A 17,885-nucleotide genomic window follows, 5' to 3' on the forward strand; every position below is an offset into this window, starting at 1 on the left:
TGGAGTCGAAGAATCTGCAACAGTATTGTGAAACCTGTCTTTTTAATCATTAACCACAGGAAGGGTTGATTACATTTTAATGACTTCTCAAAGATCTATGTCCAGAATGGTCATTTGCACTTTAATGACTTTGTCAAGACTTGCCCAAACATGAAGATTAGCTCGGCTTCTTGTAGTTCCATGTGTATTGGTGGAAAGAAAAGGTTACCTGACTTCTCAACCCCATTTTATTTTGCAGGAAAGTGCCCCATTTCGAGTTTATACTTTATAAGTCCACATATATGGTTCATAAGTTTATGTTGCATGAGTGTGACAGTTTCACTGGATTGAGCAAAGCCACACTTACGGGCAAAGTATAAAACTAATAAGGTTGCTGCTGTGCTACTTGGATATTGGTAACACCACATGTCCTGTTTCTGCAGCTGCTTTCCCATCTTCACCCCCCTGCTATAGGTCAAGTATCCATTATCTGAAATCCTAAGGGCCTTCACATTTCGGTTTTCGGATACTGCATATAGGGCTAGGCCTACTTACATTTCAATAGCCTAAGCCTAGGCTAGCTGTGGTCTAAAGTAAATAAAATGGCTATAAAAGGAAGATAGATCCCTGAATATCAAATACTGGGTACCTGTAATAAGTTCACGTTTGTGGCTCCATCTGCAATTCTGCTTGTAGGAGAGGTTTCAGAGTGTCGATGTGCAAACAACTAGACTTCCACACTAAAGATCAGGTGCGGCCAAAGAGGTTTGTGTTGGCTCTGGTCAGGGACTTACTGCGCTGAAGGTCAGTGAGGTTCAAAAGAAGTGTGGCTTTTAGATGTGTTCGGTTTTCGGATTTATGGATAAAGAATATTCGACCTGTAGCTGAAGTAATTATATATTTTTCCAGTAGGAAGAAGCCATATGAATTCTACCCCTACTACTTTAAGCAACAAAAACCTCAATTGCCTTTTCCCAACTACACTAGTTATATTACCTTCTGGGATGGACAGCTGTGTGTAACTTAACTTAGAGGAATGTAGGCCAAATAGGGTGATATGCCTTGTCTCCATGTCACTACTTTAAGTGTCATCACTGCTGTGACGCCTTTAAGAACTGCTAAATTTCACCTAAAATAAGTTTTAACAAATTGAGGAGTCGAGCTGAAATGTAATTTGAATTAGCAATAATCTTAAGAGCATCCTACATGTTTGGATTGAGGCTTACGCTCTGACTCTCTTATCCAATTTTGCAATTCTTTTCTGGAGAGGCTAAACTGACCAGAGAAGGATCCCCTCCAAATTATTCCAGCATATCTTTTCAAGGAGCTATAAATATGTCATCTACACTTTTACACTTATGAAAGAATGGAACAGAAATTACTGTGGATTAAAAAGAGAGTATTGCTCTCATTTCTATAATCAATATTTTAGCACACGTGGCTGTTTTTTTTTACTGTCTTTAGCTTTTAAAAATACTGAAGTATTACATACTAAAAGATTTTTTAAATTTTTCCTTTAGCTCTGGTAGCAGTTTTCAGCATCCCTGTTGTTTATGAAAGACACCAGGTAAGTGTCAAATTCAAAAGTAATTTAGCATTTCCATCTTTTCCCCATAATATCCAACATCCTGGCACTTGGTGTAAAGTGGTATTCAGCTAAATTTACTTCGACACACTGGGAATTGTCGAGGTTGACTGCCCCACAATTCAAGTATGACATCTATTCAAGGTTATGAATTTCTGTCTGAGCAGGCTGATTTCTCCACCTGCAGATCTTTGGGCACCATAGAACAGGGTGTCCCCGAAGAAGTGAGATGTGGAGTACAAGGTTTGCTCTCTGCCAGTGACTTGACACATGATGCAGCTTAATGGACAAGTTGCCATTCACAACGATTGTTAGCAAGTTCCTCAGAGTTAGTAATGTCAATGCTACTGCACTTCATGGAGAGTTTGAGTGTCATTGAATCGTTTCCTTTGTCCTCTCCTGGAATGTTGGCCATTTGTGAGTTGAGAAAACGGGATCTGGTCAGGGGGACTTTTTTCAGCCATCCGTTTGGCATGTCCAGTCCGTCGAAGTTGATTTTACCAGATTTTTTGCCTCATTGCTTGTGAAGCTGACTTGGGGAAGGACAAGGGCGCTTGTTTGATCCTCCCGTTGAAACCGAAAGATGTGGTGGACGTATTGCTGATGGAATTTCCCTGATGCACAGTCCAAGTCTCACTGCAGTACAGGAGTGTGATAACTACTCTGTACACTAGGAATTTTGTTGACTTGCAGAGGCGTTTGTTGTCAAATGGCTTGCTGTAGTTTGTAGAAGGCTGAGCTGTTGCAGCTAATGTGTTGCACCTCATCACTGGTGGCCTTTTGAGGGGGGGGTGGTCAACATATCCCAGAGAATATGTTGAAGGAGTGACAATAGGAATAGATTGTATATGTTTTGCTCTGTTGTTTTGGGTCTAAAATGGGATCAATACATACCAACTTATGGGCTTGGCCATTGTGCCAGTGCAAAACTTGTCACTAAATTGGTCCTTGCTGTTTTCGGGCATCCCTGATGGCTGGTTGAAATCAATGTTGGATAAATGTAAAGGTGCCTGTTCTTGGGCCCTTCTGTGAAGTGCATGATAAACTAGGTGGAGAACGTACTGTGCAAATTCCAACTAGTTTTCCATTTCTACAGTTGCCTAAGCAACACTTAAGATCATCTCTGGAGGCACCTGGTGAAATGATAGAGAATTTATTTTAACCTGCCCTCCAGAGGAGCTGGATGCTGCTCCCAACTTTGTAGTACTACCACAGGTTGATGCTGATCATACTTGGCCATCCTGTCTCTCCTCCATGCATTGGAGCTTGTGGTGCCAACTGGGCACAGTAAGAATTCTCAGTCTCCTTCCCCTTGTTTCTCGTTTGTGCACCAAAGTAACGTTCCAAGGTTTCACTCACCCCTTCACTAGCTTCTCCTTTACATTGCTCCCACTCATCACATTTCTGCTACTCTTGCTGCTGTCAGCTCAGCAGGTGAAGCTGAATCTTTCAGATTGAGAAAACCTTTTGGTGTGATCTCTGGTCTGTGGTGTGTTTGCTGACCTCAACTAAATGTTGGTGAGCTTTGGCTTCTGAGTCTCTTGATTAGGGCCGGAAATCCATATCAGGGTTTTAGCATCCAATTGTGATTCGGCGACCAGTTATAGAAGATGCGTTTATGTGTATCTTGTATGCTAATGTGATTGGCAGTGAATCTCTTTGGGTGAATTACCAAATGACATGGTATGTGCTTGTATATGACCACTTGAGCAGGGGGTGGGGTGAGCGGGTGCATGGAGTCGTTTGTGACTATTGGGTCATATGGCCCCTCCTTTCCAGCATTATTTGTCAAGAGGAAGAAATTGCTCTGGCTGGAAGACCTGCCTGAGTGCCTTTTTTGTTATTGATTCAGTTACTAGGACTCCTGCTTGTGGGACCAAGGTGGTGAATTTAAATGCACAATTGAGGGAGTTTGAACAAGATGTCACTGAGGTCTTCTGGTTCTAGGATTCAGATGTACATAAAAGATGGAAGAGCAGAGTTCTCTTGGTGTCTTGCCATTGTCTCTCCAATCTCCTGCCCCTCCCACCACCCTCAATTGCCCCAAAATGATCTGATCAGTCATCTCATTGCTGTCTTTTAAAGATCAGGTGAGGGACCGATTGATATTTAAAAAGAAATCCAAATACCTTGGTTTGACCAACAGAACTATGTCACAAGATTTCACTTAGTTTATTGTATATCAAAAGATTTAAACAAAACAAGCACCATTCACTTAACAATATGGTTTATAACCAGAGATGTAATGCACTTGAATTTACTTGTTACTTCCCCAAGTTTTAAAGTTATTTACTTAAGTAGGGACCAGCAATACACACTGCTGCTATTGTCCCTCAGGGTAGTGTCCTCGGCCCAACCATCTTCAGCTGCTTCATCAATGACCTTCCTTCCATCATAAGGTCAGAAGTGGGGATGTTCACTGATGATTGCACAATGTTCAGGCCCGGTTGTGAATGGTGCTGAGGCAGTCCATGCCCAAATGCAGCAAGACCTGGACAATATCCTGGCTTGGGCTGACAAGTGGCAAGTAACATTCGTGCCACACATGCCAGGCAATGACCATCTCCAACAAGAGAGAATTTAACCATCAGCCTTGACTTTCATTGGCATTACCATCATTGAATTCCCCACTATCAACACCCCAGGGGGGTTTACCATTGACCAGAAACTTAACTCATGTAGCCACAGTACTTATAAGGCTAGAAGAGCAGGTCAGAGGCGAGGCTAGGAATCCTGCAATGAGTAACTCACCTCCTGACTCCCCAAAGCCTGCCTACCATCTACAGAGCACAAGTCAAGAGTTTGATGGAATACTCCCCACTTGCCTGGATGAGTGCAGCTCCAATAACACTCAAGCTTGGAACCACCCAGGACAAAGCAGCCTGCTTGATTGGCACCACATCTACAAATATTCACTCCCTCCACTACCGAAGCACAGTAGCAGCAGTGAGTACCATCTACAAGATGTACTGCAGGAATTACCAAGGTCCCTTAGACAGCACCTTCCAAACCCACAACCACTACCATCTGGAAGGACAAGGGCAGCAGATAGATGGGAACACCACCTGGAAGGCCCCCTCCAAGCCACTCACCATCTTGAGTTGGAGGTAAATCGGCATTCCTTCACTTGCTGGATCAAAGTCCTGGAACTCCCTTCCAAACAGCACTGTGGGCTTACCTACGCCACATGGACTGCAGCGGTTCAAGAAGGTAGCTCACCACCTTCTCACAGGTTATTAGGGATGGGCAATAACTGCTGACCCAGCCAGCGAAGCCCACAACCCGTGAATGAATTTTTAAAGAAGTATGTTTTAGTCTGTCGGAGAATTCTCCTCAGCTCCAGCTATTCTTGAGTTAAAACTCCAATTTCCCATCTCTTGACTGTGGATGCCCCAGTCCCTTTTTCTGATTACTTTTCTATATTTCCTATACTTCCAAGCTAATTACTTTTGTAATAAGAAACTGAGGGCTGCTGTAGGTTCTCCCACTAGTTTCAAACTGAGCAATCTTCCAGCTTTTGTTCTTTCAATCCCCGAGGTTAAGCCTTACATGCTTTCCACATAGTCAGTGATGAAGTTAGTTTTTTACTCTGCTTCCATTGCAGGTTTATCTAACTATCTTTTACTTTGGCTGTTAACTCTTAGTGAGCTGCAAAGGAGGCTCAAGCTGCAACTAAAATCTTTCTCAATAAATACCATGATAAATTGAAACCAGAGAATTTTCCTAAGCTCCACCCATCTTCATGATGACATAGCCTGCTCTGGGCTGTCCTCTAACTGATCTTTAAGTTAATTATCCCTCACTTCCAATTTCCTTTTTGACCTAATGAAATAAATGGGTTTCACAACCTTTCAGAAATTAGTGAAAGCTTTTAAACTAATATAGCTGTACGTCCCAAAGCAAAAACATCTCTCTGGACCGCACTTATTTGCAAGCTTTGCAGACAACATGTCTCCGGCTTGTTAGCTAAGTAAGCCCACTGTACAGCTCCTTTTCTGACTTAGTTAAATAAACCTTTTGAACTGCCATTTCCTGAGGTTTTCTAGTGATCTCTAAAGCCCAGCATTTTCATTTCCTTGCCTTTCTAGCTATTAACCTCGTAAGGCATCATGGTCCTAATCTTTTAACTGTAATAGGCTTCAAGCTCACTCCAATTGCATTCATCCCAAAACTAAAAATTATATTCTAAACATGAACTAGATATATGCAACACTGTTGTAGAGTTTATTAATTTAGCATTGGGCTTGAAATTGAGTTTTGGTGATTGATACAGGGAGCTGTATAAGGTAGGTGGCTCAGCTGTTGCTTTTCTTTATTCATTCTTGCCACCCAAAAAATTGGGTATGCATGCTATGTTTTCTTGAGTATAGTTAATTAATAAATGCTATAACAATGAAGCCCTATTAAGCAGGTACCTGAAAATAATTGGCTTAAATTAGTAAAAACACTGCATTAACCTTTTCCTATGATTCCCATAACATTCAAATAAAGTTAGCCAGGAACTGTGAAAATTCCAGCCTCCTGATTAGTTTGACGTTTTAAAAACTCTTGACTTGTGCTTTTCTGCTGGCGCCCCTACATCAAAACCATTAGCAGATTGCCTCTGCAGTAGGAGAACATGATTACTAATTTAATCTCATGTTCAATCAGAGCAGTCGTTTGCCTCAGCAGTGGTAGCCTTCTGCTGTGGGGTTTAGCAGGCACATCGAGCAGGCGGATGAATGAACCTTGGAACAAAAGTGTGGCAAATGTTAAAATATTTTGAATGCAGGTATTCGGTTGTCAACTACTACACTGATCGGAAAGAGTTGATCTGCTTTGACCAGGAATAGTGGCGAAAGTGACTATTGCTTTGTAGATTACCCAGAGTATATGTTTTTAACAAAAGCACTGTTCATTTAAGCAGGCTTCAATGTCTGATTGCTGTCTTATCTCAAAATCTGACCTGAGTCATGTTCCATCTTTGCGCACTGATTATATTAAATTGAAATTGAGGATATTTTAAGGATGACCACTTTTTGTCTATAAATGAAACCTTGGAACTTAGTTGTGTGCTATTGCTAGTGGATTGGTTAATTTTATTTCTTTACAGTTGCTGCCTGCAAGAAGCAGCAAATACTCATGTGATATAGATGCACTAACAGCAACTTGTATTTATACAGTGCCTTTAATTTAGTAAAATATCCAATGCATTTCACAAAAGCATCAAACAAAATTTGACACTCAGCCATATGAAGAATATTAGGGCTGATAACCAAAAACTTGGGTCAAAGTGGTAGGCTTTAAGGAGCATGTTAAAGGAGAAAAGAGGGGTGGAGAGGGAGTTCCAGAGCTTAGGGCACTGGCAGCTGAAAGCACGACTATCAATGGTGGAGCGATTAAAGTTGGGGGATGCTCAAGTGGTCAGAATCACAGAATTGTTACAGCATAGAAGGGGGCCATTCAGCCTGATGTGTCTGCACTGGCTCTTCGTGTGGCCCTGCATTCTTCCTTTTCAGATAACAATCCAATTCCATCTCGAATGCCTCAATTGAACTTGCCTCCACCACGCACTCAGGCAGTGTATTTCAGATCTTAACCACTCGCTTTATGAAAAAGGTTTTACCTCATGTTCTCATTGCTGCTTTTGCCATATAGTTTAAATCCCTGTCCTCTTGTTCGTGACCCTTTGACCAGTGGGAACTGTTTTTCCATATCTACTCTGTCTAGATCCTTAATGATTTTGAACAAATCTATTAAGTTTGCTCTTAACCTTCTCTTCTCCTAGGAAAACAGTACCAACTTCTCTAATCTATGTACATAACTGAAGTTCCTCATCCCTAAAACCATTTTCATGAATCTTATCTGCACTCTCTAATGTCTTCATGTCCTCCTTAAAGCATGGTGCCCTGACTACATGCATTATTCTAGTTAAGGCTGACATTTTTTTTTTACAGGTTTAACACGCCTTCCTTGCTTTTATACTCTATGCCCTATTAATAAAGCCTAGGATGTTGTATGTTTTATTAACTGCGCTCTCAACTGCTACTTTCAATGACTTCTCTGCACATATACACCCAGGTCCCTCTGCTTCTGCATTCCTTTGGCATTGCACCCTTTATATTGTGTCTCTGCGTTCTTCCTATCAAAATGAATCACTTCACACTTCTCTGCATTAAATTTCGTCTGCCTTTCCACCAACCTGCCCATGTCATTTTGAAGCTCTACACTATTCTCCTTAATGTTTACAATACTTCCAAGTTTCATGTCATCTGCAAATTTTGAAATTGTGCCCTGTACACCAAGGTCCAGGTCGTTAATATTTTCAGGAGGAACAAAAATCTAACTGACCCCAGGGAACACCTCTATAAACTTTTCCACAGTCTGAAAAACATCCATTAACTCCTGTTTCCTGCCACTTAGCCAATTTCGTATCCATTTGCAATTGTTCCTTTTATTCCATGAGCTGTAATTTTGCCCATAAATCAATTGTGCAGGATTTCATCAAATGCCTTGTGGAAGTCCAAGTACACTACATCTCCCTCAGTACCCTCATCAACCTTCTCTGTTATCTCATCAAAAATCTCCGGCAGTTTAGGTAGACAAGATTTGCCCTTTTTTTAAAAAAAAACACCCTGCTGGCTTTCCTTAATTAACAAATTTTGTCCAGAATTATAGTTTCTAGAACTTCCACACCAGTGAGGTTAAACTGGCTGGCCTGCAGTTGCCGGGCTTACATTTAAACCCTTTTTTGAACAAATATGTAACCTTTGCAATTCTTCATCCCTCTGGCACCACCCCTGAATCTGAGAAATTATGGCCAGTGCCTCCACAATTTCACACATTCCCCTCAGTATACTTGGATACACCCCATCTGATCCTGGTGTCTTATCAACTTTTAAGTATAAGCAGCCTATATAATACCTCCTCTTTCATAAACCCCTTTTTTGGCTCCCTAATTAGCCCCACTCCTCCTTTTGCTACCCTTTTACTATTTATGTGCCTATAGAAGACTTTTGGATTTCCTCTTATATTAGCTGCTGATCTCTTTTCATACTTTCTTTGCTCCTCTTAATGAATTTTCACTTCTCCTCTGAGCCTTTTTGTATTCAGCTTGGCTCTTGGTTGTATTCTCCACCTGACATCTGTCATAAGCATATGTTTTCTGCTTTGTCTTAATCTCTATCTCTCTTTTGTCATCCAGGGAGCTCTGGATTTGTTTGCCTTGCCATTCCACTTCGCGAGAATAAACCTTGTCTGTGCCCAAACCATCTCCTCTCTAAAAACAGACCTTTGTTAAAATACTGTTTTGCCTGACACCTTTGATTCAGTTGATCTGGGTCAGATCCATTCTCACTCCATTGAAGTTGGCTTTCCCCCAGTTAATTATTCTTACTCTTGATTGTTCTCTGCCCTTTTCCATAACCAACCCAAATCTTATACAATGATGAGGCTTGTAAGGCTGGAAGAATAAGGAGAGGCTATATTTATTCTTGCCATCTCCACATCAACAAAGGTAATATTTCATTGCTGTGTGATTTTATGTTGAATTAATTGAGTTACTTAGGTACTACTTTTGAAAAATCTACTCTGCAAGCTAAATGGCTCTTGGGGAGTCTTTCCCCATGTTCCCAACATACCTCTGGTCACTAACCATATTTAATGCATGTTTCAAGTGATAATGAGCTGCTAAGACTGGAGCTGAAAATTTTCTCTGGCCCTCTTTGAGATCTTAATGGTGCTGGTCCTTGAATTATGAGAAAATATTGGATTTTCTGAGAATGCTGCTTTGCTTTTAAGCAGTTCTGTAATTCAGTTTCATATGGTTACATGGCAACTACTCATGGCTGTTTTTGCACATGAATAAATAACCTGTTATTTTTTCACCATACCTTTTAACATTAAAGAGTTCTATATATGGTAACAGTAAAGTAATTATCACTGGTCACGCAGAGAGACTGAAATCAACTGGAGCCATTTAGTCTTGCTGTGAGGTATCCTCTGGAGTGATATTAAATGTAAATATACATTTACCTGTTTTTATTTCTTTAGGCTCAAATTGATCATTACATAGGGATAGCAAGTAAGCAGATTAGAGATGTCACTGCTAAGTAAGTATACAAAGAATTTGGAACACTGTTTGCATAGCAACCATAGTCACTGAATGCAGCGTAATTTTCCATTGCCAGGCGAAGGTTGTTGCTTCAATGCATGTTTAACACTGATGTTCTTAACTGCTTTGCTGTTCATTTTCCTTGAATTTAGCTGACATTATGCCTTCAGAAAATGAATATTTGTAGAACTCATGTAGTTTTGATCTTGCACAATAGAACTTTCTTGTAAAGATGACTGCCAAAATATGCAAATATGGTATGTTCCCAAAGGAGGTTATTAAACATCATTCCTCAGATTTTGATGTTAGATATGCTGTAAATAGCACTTGGATGTGTTTTGGCATATTTGCAATTCCATCTGTATCTTGCATATTTAAAAAGGCAATGTATTAGGAGTTGAGATAATTGAATTTGATATGCTGCAATGAAATGGGGCTATGCCATGAACCATACATGTTCTGTTGGGACTTTTGTTTGATTGAAGGGTTCTTCTGTGCAGTGCAGTTCCTAGGCTTGAAAGTTATAATTGATGGCATGGTTCCTATGTCCTTTCAGTAGTCCATAATTTTCCATGCAATCAACTTTTCAGAACATTCTTGAGCATTCATGTACTTGTAACAGTGTACAGCTTGATTTGGAACATTTTTCAGCTTGTCTACACCATAGAAGAGATCTGCATCTAATTTGTTGAAGTTCTTGTCATCTGTTTTTGTCATTTAGATTGACTTGTACCCTTGCATATGCAGTGTAGTAGTCTAATTATCCCTTGCAAAGGATGTTGAAAAATTACTGCTTTTAATTCATCTATTCATTGAATAGTCCTGTTATGCAAAGTAGGAACACATTTTTCATTGGATGCTTTTCCAATATTCCATATTACATTGTGCATGAAAAAATCATTTATATTGCCCTAATGTTTTTCTGTTGTCACAAGCAGTTTGATTAAAAATAACATAGTGAATTTGGCAAGTTTAATTTGTTGCCGGTAGCTGAATTGAGTGTGCATTGGAACCCATAGTCACTGAATGCAAAAGCACGTGTTAAAGCTTTTATTATATTGTGGTATGAATTGTTTCATTTTCAAATAGCCAGGGGCTGTTATTTTCAGTGTTCAACCATCATTTGTTTTGGAAAGGTTACAGAGCCTATAACTTGGAAATTATTTGTAAATTTTGCCAAATGAATTGGGATGTGTACTATCCTCTGGCTGATACCACATACTACTTTCTGTACCATCCTTTGAGACTTAGATTGTGTTTTGGCCAATTATTGGTTTAAAGTTATATTTTGTGGAATAGCCTAACTTAGTGTGAAAGTCAGGTTGCTTATGATTTTTGCATGTGCTGATTTTTTTTTGTTGTGTGCATAATTGCCTTGGCAGTCTTTTATATTTACTCATTTTGTTCATGCCCAAGCTTTGGTGTTCAGTTTGACTTTTAATGTGAGGTATAAGTGCACCATATTAGATGCATGGAATTCAGAAATTTTGTTGATCAGATCTACATTCATGATTAGACTTCGCTCCATATTGCCCACAGCCTTAAGCAAGAGGAACTGCATTTTCAGACTTATAAATTTGTGTAGTAAAACCATATCTAACGTGTATCTATTATGCTTAGCCCTTGTCTAAACTTCTAACAATTTTTTGCCATAAGTTTTTTTCACTGCTGCACTATATGTGTCTGGATTTTAAGGCTGTGAAACTGAAGATCGAAGTAATGGTGTAGGCTAGTATAAATGTAGAACAATTTGATCTTTTAAATAAGTGAAGTGAGAAAATTGTGAAATCAATTTAATTCTTCTCATTTTAGGATTCAAACAAAAGTTCCTGGACTGAAGAGGAAAGCTGAATAAAAAGGAGCTTGTCCTGTGCTTCATGGCATGTTTTCTTCTGGGCTGTCACTTGGATTGTCAGAGGGAGGGTTGGGAAGAACAAAATAGCCTTGGAACTGCAGTGTAATTTGCAAATCTTTTCCATTTTGGTAGTAACAGAAACCGTGTTTAACTGTAGTCTATTTCATGATCCATTATATCACATACTAACATGTAAGAAGTTTGAATTCAGTTTATTTATCTCATTTGGTACAGAGAACACTGGTTTGTATTAAAGATTTGAGAAGCTGTACATTGCACGTGTCGGGGTAGTGTCTTACTATGTCAAAACAAATCATGGTGCAGTTGGAGCTTTTGGTATTCCCTGCCCCCCAGTTTGCACACTGTTTGTAGGATCTATGCTGTGAGGTTGGTGCAAATTTCTAACCCCATGTGATCAAAATATTTACTGTACTATTGTAGTGAAATTTGAGGTCTTGCTTTCTGACTAAAACCTTTCGCTGTATTAAGATTTTACTGTTTTAATGATTACCCAGTTAGTGTTTCACTAAGCTAAGGAGTTGACCTGAGCAGCTCCACAGTGCTTGACATTTCAGAGTTAACTGAATTTTAAAGATGGATCCACAGCACTGAACCATACAGTAAGATATATATATTGCATAAAATTGAAATCGCAGAATAAATGTGCAACTCATCAAACTTTCATCTGTGTAGCAAGAAATGTATGAGCACACATATAGCAAAATTTTAACTGTACTTCTGATTATTTGTGGACTGTATCTAATGCTATGAATAAATGTAACTTGGAAATTTCAAGCATTGTTTGATGCACAAATATGAGAATGAACATTGCATTGTAAATGAATTGGGCTTAGGCCTTTGTCTGGGGATTGCATTGTGAAATAAAAACAAGAATGAATAAAGCTTACAGACAAAATATGGACTGTGTGTGAAGCATAAAAGTTTACAGCACAGAAGGTAACCTGGCTCATTATATCTATGCTGGCTCTAGTACCACTGCCCTGCACAGTCCCTGTAGCTTTCTCTGTTTAAAATTTCTATACAATCGTAGAATGGTTGCAGCACAGAAGGCCGCTTATTGAGTCTGTGTCAGCTCTCTGTAAGAGCAATTTAATTAGGCCTACTTACTGGTCCTTTTCCTGTAACCCTGTAAATGCTATGTTGTCCTTTTATTGCAAGGGAATTGAAGTAGAAGAATAAGGAAGTCAATTGTATCGGACTTTGGGACAACACCTGGAGTACTGAGACACGTTTTGGTCTCCATTTTAAGAACACAAAAAGGAATAGGAGTAGACCATATTGCCCGTCAAGCCTGCTCTGCTGTTCAGTATAGTCATGGCTGATCTTGGGCTTTAACTCCACTTTTCCACCCATTCTCTGTATCGCTTAATTCCCTGAGACCCCAAAAATCTATCTAACCTAGCTTTAAATGTATTTCACAATGGAACATCCACAACCTTCCTAGGTAGAGAATCCTAAAGATTCACAAACCTTTGAGTAATGTAATTTCTACTCATATATCAGTCCTAAATGATTGGCCTCTTATCCTGAGACACTACCCCTGTGTGTTAGATTTCTCAACCAGTGGGAAAAGATCTCTCAGTGCCTATCCTGTCCAAGCCCCTTCAGAATCTTGTATGTTTCAATGAGATTGCCTCATTCCCTGGTGTTTATAAAAATAAAGCCTCTTATCATTCCAGGAACCAATCGAGTGAACCTTTGCAGTGCTGCCTCCAATGCAAGTATATCCTTCCTTAAATATGGCGACCAAAACTGCGCACAGTATTCTAGGTGTGCTCTCACCAAAGTCCTGTACAATTGTCAGCAAGATTTCTTTATTCCTATACGCTAAGCCCCTTGCAATAAAGGCCAATGTGCCATTTGCTTTCCCAATTGCTTCCTTTACCTGCATGCTAACTTGGGTGTACTCATGAAACTTACAGAATACTGAAAGGCCTGGATAGAGTGGACGTGGGGAAGTTGTTTCCATTAGTAGGAGAGACTAGGACCCGAGGGCAGAGTAAAGGGAAGACCTTTTAAAACAGAGATGAGAAACTTCTTTAGCCAGAGAGTGGTGAATCTATGGAATTCATTACCACAGAAGGCTGTGGAGGCCAGGTCATTGAGTGTATTCAAGACTGAAATAGATAGTTCTTGATTGGTAAGGGGATCAAATGTTATGGGGAGAAGGCAGGAGAATGGGGTTGAGAAACTTATCAGCCATGATTGAAAGGTGGAGCAGACTCTGGCCGAATGGCCTAATTTCTGCTCCTTTGTCTTATGGTCTTATACAAGGAACACCAAGTCCCTTTGGACATCAACATTTACAAGTTTCACGCTTTTTGAAAAAAAATATTTTTTTATTCTTACTACCAGTGAATAACCTGACACTTGCATTATACTCTGTCTGGCATCTTGTTGTCAACTCACTTAACCTGTCTGTATCTCTTGCTGCTTCTGTCCTCGCAGTTTACAATTCATCCTAGCTTTATGTTGTCAGCAAGCTTGGATACATTGCTCTGCCTCTTCATTCACCTCATTAATATGGATTGCAAATAGCTGAGGCCACAATATTGATCCCCTCAGCACTCTTAGTCATAACCTGGCAACTTAAAAATGCCCTTTTTATGCCTACTCTTTGCTTCCTGCCTGTTAACCGATCCTCTGTCCAGGTTAATATATTACTCCCAACTCCATGAGCCCTTATCTTGCATATTAAGCTTTTGCGTGGCACCTTATTTTGAAAATACAGGTATACTACATCTACTGTTTTCCCTAGTTACAGCCTCAAAAAACTCTAAATTTGTCAAACAGCATTTCCCTTTGGTAAAACCATGTTGACTTATTTGAATTATACTATGTTTTCCAAGTACATTGGTAATGCTTCCTTAATAGTTTCCAGCCTTGCCAACTTCCAATCTAATGTGACCTTTCCCAAATCTAAGGAATTTTGGAAAATCACAGTGCAGCCACTATCATCTCTAGCTATCTCTTAGAACCCTAGAATGTAGACTCATCAGGTCTTGAGGATATGTTGGATTTTAGTTCCTTAATTTACTCCCAATACTACTTTGCTGGCATTAACTTACCTTAATTTCCTCACTTTTTAGCCTTTGGGTTATCCTCTATTTCTGGTATGCAACTGTGTCTTCTACTATGAAGACAGACAAAATATTTGTTAAATACCTCTGTCACTTTCAGATTCAACATGGAGTTCAAATGTGTTATGATCATTATTTCCCAATCTTGTGCTAAGACTTAAATTAACCCTGCCTCATTATACAATAGTGCAGGAGAGGCCAAGCTTAGAGCTGCATTTGATGATCTTCAGGCATTCGGGGAAGATGGTTCTGTCACTGGCCGAGTATTCCAGAGACCCAGGATAATGATTTGAACCCGCATTCAAATTCCGCCATGGCAGATGGTGAAATTTGAATTCAATTAAAAAAAACAAATTAAAAATCTGATGACCATGAAACCATTGCCAACTGTTGTATAAACCCGTCTGGTTTATTACTGTCCCTAAGGGATGAAATTTGCCATTCTTACCTGGTCTGGCTGACATGTGACTCTGGACCCACAGCAATGTGGTTGGCTCTCAGATGCCTTCTGAGCAAAGGCAATATGGGATGGGCAATAAATGCTGGCCTTGCCAGCAATCCAAATCCTATGAATGAATGAAAAAACGCGAGAGCCACAAGACATGGGTGATCTTTATTGGCATTTTTATTACTATTGCACGCACTTACGCATGAGGAAATATATTTCACAAAAATGTAAATGCAAATAGTATAAAATGTATGAATGCAAGAATGTTTACTGATGTATACGTATATTTATTTCCCTGCCCCTGTACCTTGACTTCTTACAATTCAACATTCCTTCCCCAGTTCAGCTTTAATCTCTGCACCAACCTCCAGCACAACAATAACTTTCTTCTTCGCTAGCCCACCGCTTGCAAACTTGCACATAGTCCACGAGAGATGCAGTGCTCTGCTTCTGGTGCTGGAATGCCCATTCTTTTCAGTAAGAAACGCATTGTGTTTAGGTTGCAGCAAAGGTTTTGCATGTGTTTGCCAAATGGTTAATGAATGAACAAATAAACACATGAACGGATCCCAGGTGCAGTTGCAAACAGCGTGTGTACGCCAATCAACTTGCTGAATTCATGTTAGAGCATGAGGCCACTCTAACAATGTTTGTCTATTCCTCCCACCCTGTTCACTGCACTGCCATCTCCAGTGCTGCTGCATAGCCTGAGCCTGCTCTGCCCCCAGTCACTGAGCTGCATTTTATGTGAAGAGAACCAAATGTGGCTCGTGAGCCACAGTTTGGTCACCCCTGCAGTAATGGATCCAAAGTAACTTTTTTCCTAGTCAGTTCCACAACGTATTGCTCCAGGAAACTCTCACGAAAGCTTGTACAAAAACCTGTACAAACTCACCTTTGGACCACTTTTGCCAATTTGATTGTCCCAGTCTATATGAAGATTAAAGTCCCCCTGAATTATTGCCTTGCTACAAGCTCTAATAATGTCTTGTTTAATACTCTGTCTACTGAAACAACTACTGTTAGGGGGCCTATATCCTCCTGCCTCCAGAATTTTCTGATTCTTGCTATTTGTAATCCCCACCATACTGATTCTACTTCATGATCTGAGCCCTCACTAATGTCCCTATGTCATCCTTTACTATCAGGGCCACTACTCTGCCATTCTGTGTCTTTCAGAAATATTTTGTACCCTGGAATATTTATTTCCAATCCCTGACCACCATGTAATCATGCCTCTAATGGTGATTAAATCAAAACCATTCACCTTTATTTGTACCACTGATTTATCTAATGGTGGATGCTTTGCACATTCAGATAAAGAGGCTTTAATTTTTTTTCACTACTATTCCCTGCATGGACCTTACCCAATGTTGCACAGTTACTGCTAAACCCTGCCCCGCTGCTTGCTGCCTTCTGCGTTGCTACATTGTTCTACTGCCTTGACGACTGTTTGGATTTGTAAATCTCCCTTCGCCCAAACTCCCTGACCCCTTTGGTCCCCAAATAGTTTAAAGCCCTGATCACAGGACTAGTTATAAGATTGGCCAGAACACCTTAAGTGGAGCTCATCCCAACGGAATAGCTCCCTCTTCCCTGAGTACTGATGCCAGTGCTGGATGATTCAAAACCTCTTCCCACACTGTTCTTTGAGTCACACATTTAATTCTCTAATCTGCTGACCCTGTGCCAATTGGCATATGACTCAGGTAATCATCTCTGGATTGTTGCCTTCTGATTTTAATTTGGACCCTAACTCCTCAAACGCTAAAGTAGCACCAGGAATGATATTCTGCTATGTTGTTGGTTCCCATGTGGGCCACAACAGTTGGCACCTCCCCCTCCCGCTCCAAGTTAATCTTCAGCCACAAGGAGATTTTCTTAATCCTGGCATCAGGCAAGCAACGCAACAGCCTTTGGAGTTCTGGAACAGTATCCCCTGACTATACTGTCCCCTATCACTGCCACATTCCTTTTCACTCCCCCCATCTGCTTGGCATCCTCTGCCATGGTCAGTTCGCTCATCCACCCTGCAGTCTTTCTCATCCACACAGTAAGCACCTCGTACCTGTTGGTCAAAGTTGGCCCGAGGCTGCTTCTTCACTACATGATGGATCCCTATACCTGCCTGACTTGCAGATATAGCCACCTATCCCTGACCATTGACCAACTATAAAGTTCTGTCCAACTGAAGAGGTGTGATTGCCCCCAGGAACAAAATATCCAGTTAAACCTTCCTTCCCCTCCCTAATTTCTGCAACTCAGACTCCAGCTCAGTAACTCTGAGTCAAAGATGCACACACTTACTGCAGTGCCAAACGAACATCTGCATATGTTCCACAGATTCCTACATGTTGCAGTTACAGCAGACTGCCATCTCCGCCATATCTGTAACTGTAAATTAATTGACTACTTTAACTGCATTTCATTTAATTGATCGATAGTTACATTCTCCTAGCTTGGAGATAAAAGACTGTCCAATTGCTGGAGGCTGAAAGAAAAAGATAGAAAAAGGAACACCTTTTCCATCTCTGCACAGAATTCCCATGTGTACCAATGTCTAATGATATACTTGCATTGGAGATAACACAGTGAATGTTCATTAGATTGGCCACAGGGATGAGAGAATTCTCCTATGATGAGAGACTGAGGGCCTGTACACTTGAGTTCAGAAGAATAAGAGGTGATCTCATTGAAACATAGATTCTGAAAGGACTTGACAGGGTAGACACTCAAGTTGTTTCCCTGGCTGGAGAATCTAGAACACTGGAGTACAACCTCAGAATTTATGACTGAGATGAGAAATTTCTTCACTGAGTTCTGTG

At 40.3% G+C, this 17,885-nt stretch overlaps 1 protein-coding gene across 3 annotated transcripts in view; it reads left to right on the top strand.

Moving 5' to 3' along the window:
• The window catches only part of LOC121286816 (reticulon-4-like), a 93,074-nt gene extending 80,647 nt beyond the window's left edge, over positions 1-12,427 (top strand). For all 3 annotated transcript variants that reach the window (XM_041203875.1, XM_041203880.1, XM_041203898.1), the window contains 3 exons: positions 1,500-1,546; positions 9,596-9,654; positions 11,469-12,427. In XM_041203875.1, the coding sequence (XP_041059809.1) occupies positions 1,500-1,546; positions 9,596-9,654; positions 11,469-11,511 (149 nt within the window). In that variant the 3' untranslated portion in view covers positions 11,512-12,427. The remainder of the gene's footprint in view (positions 1-1,499; positions 1,547-9,595; positions 9,655-11,468) is intronic.
• The last annotated feature ends 5,458 nt before the right edge of the window (positions 12,428-17,885 follow it).

The sequence above is a fragment of the Carcharodon carcharias genome, chromosome 2, assembly GCF_017639515.1.
Source record: "Carcharodon carcharias isolate sCarCar2 chromosome 2, sCarCar2.pri, whole genome shotgun sequence".
In the NCBI taxonomy this organism is placed as follows: Eukaryota; Metazoa; Chordata; class Chondrichthyes; order Lamniformes; family Lamnidae; genus Carcharodon; species Carcharodon carcharias.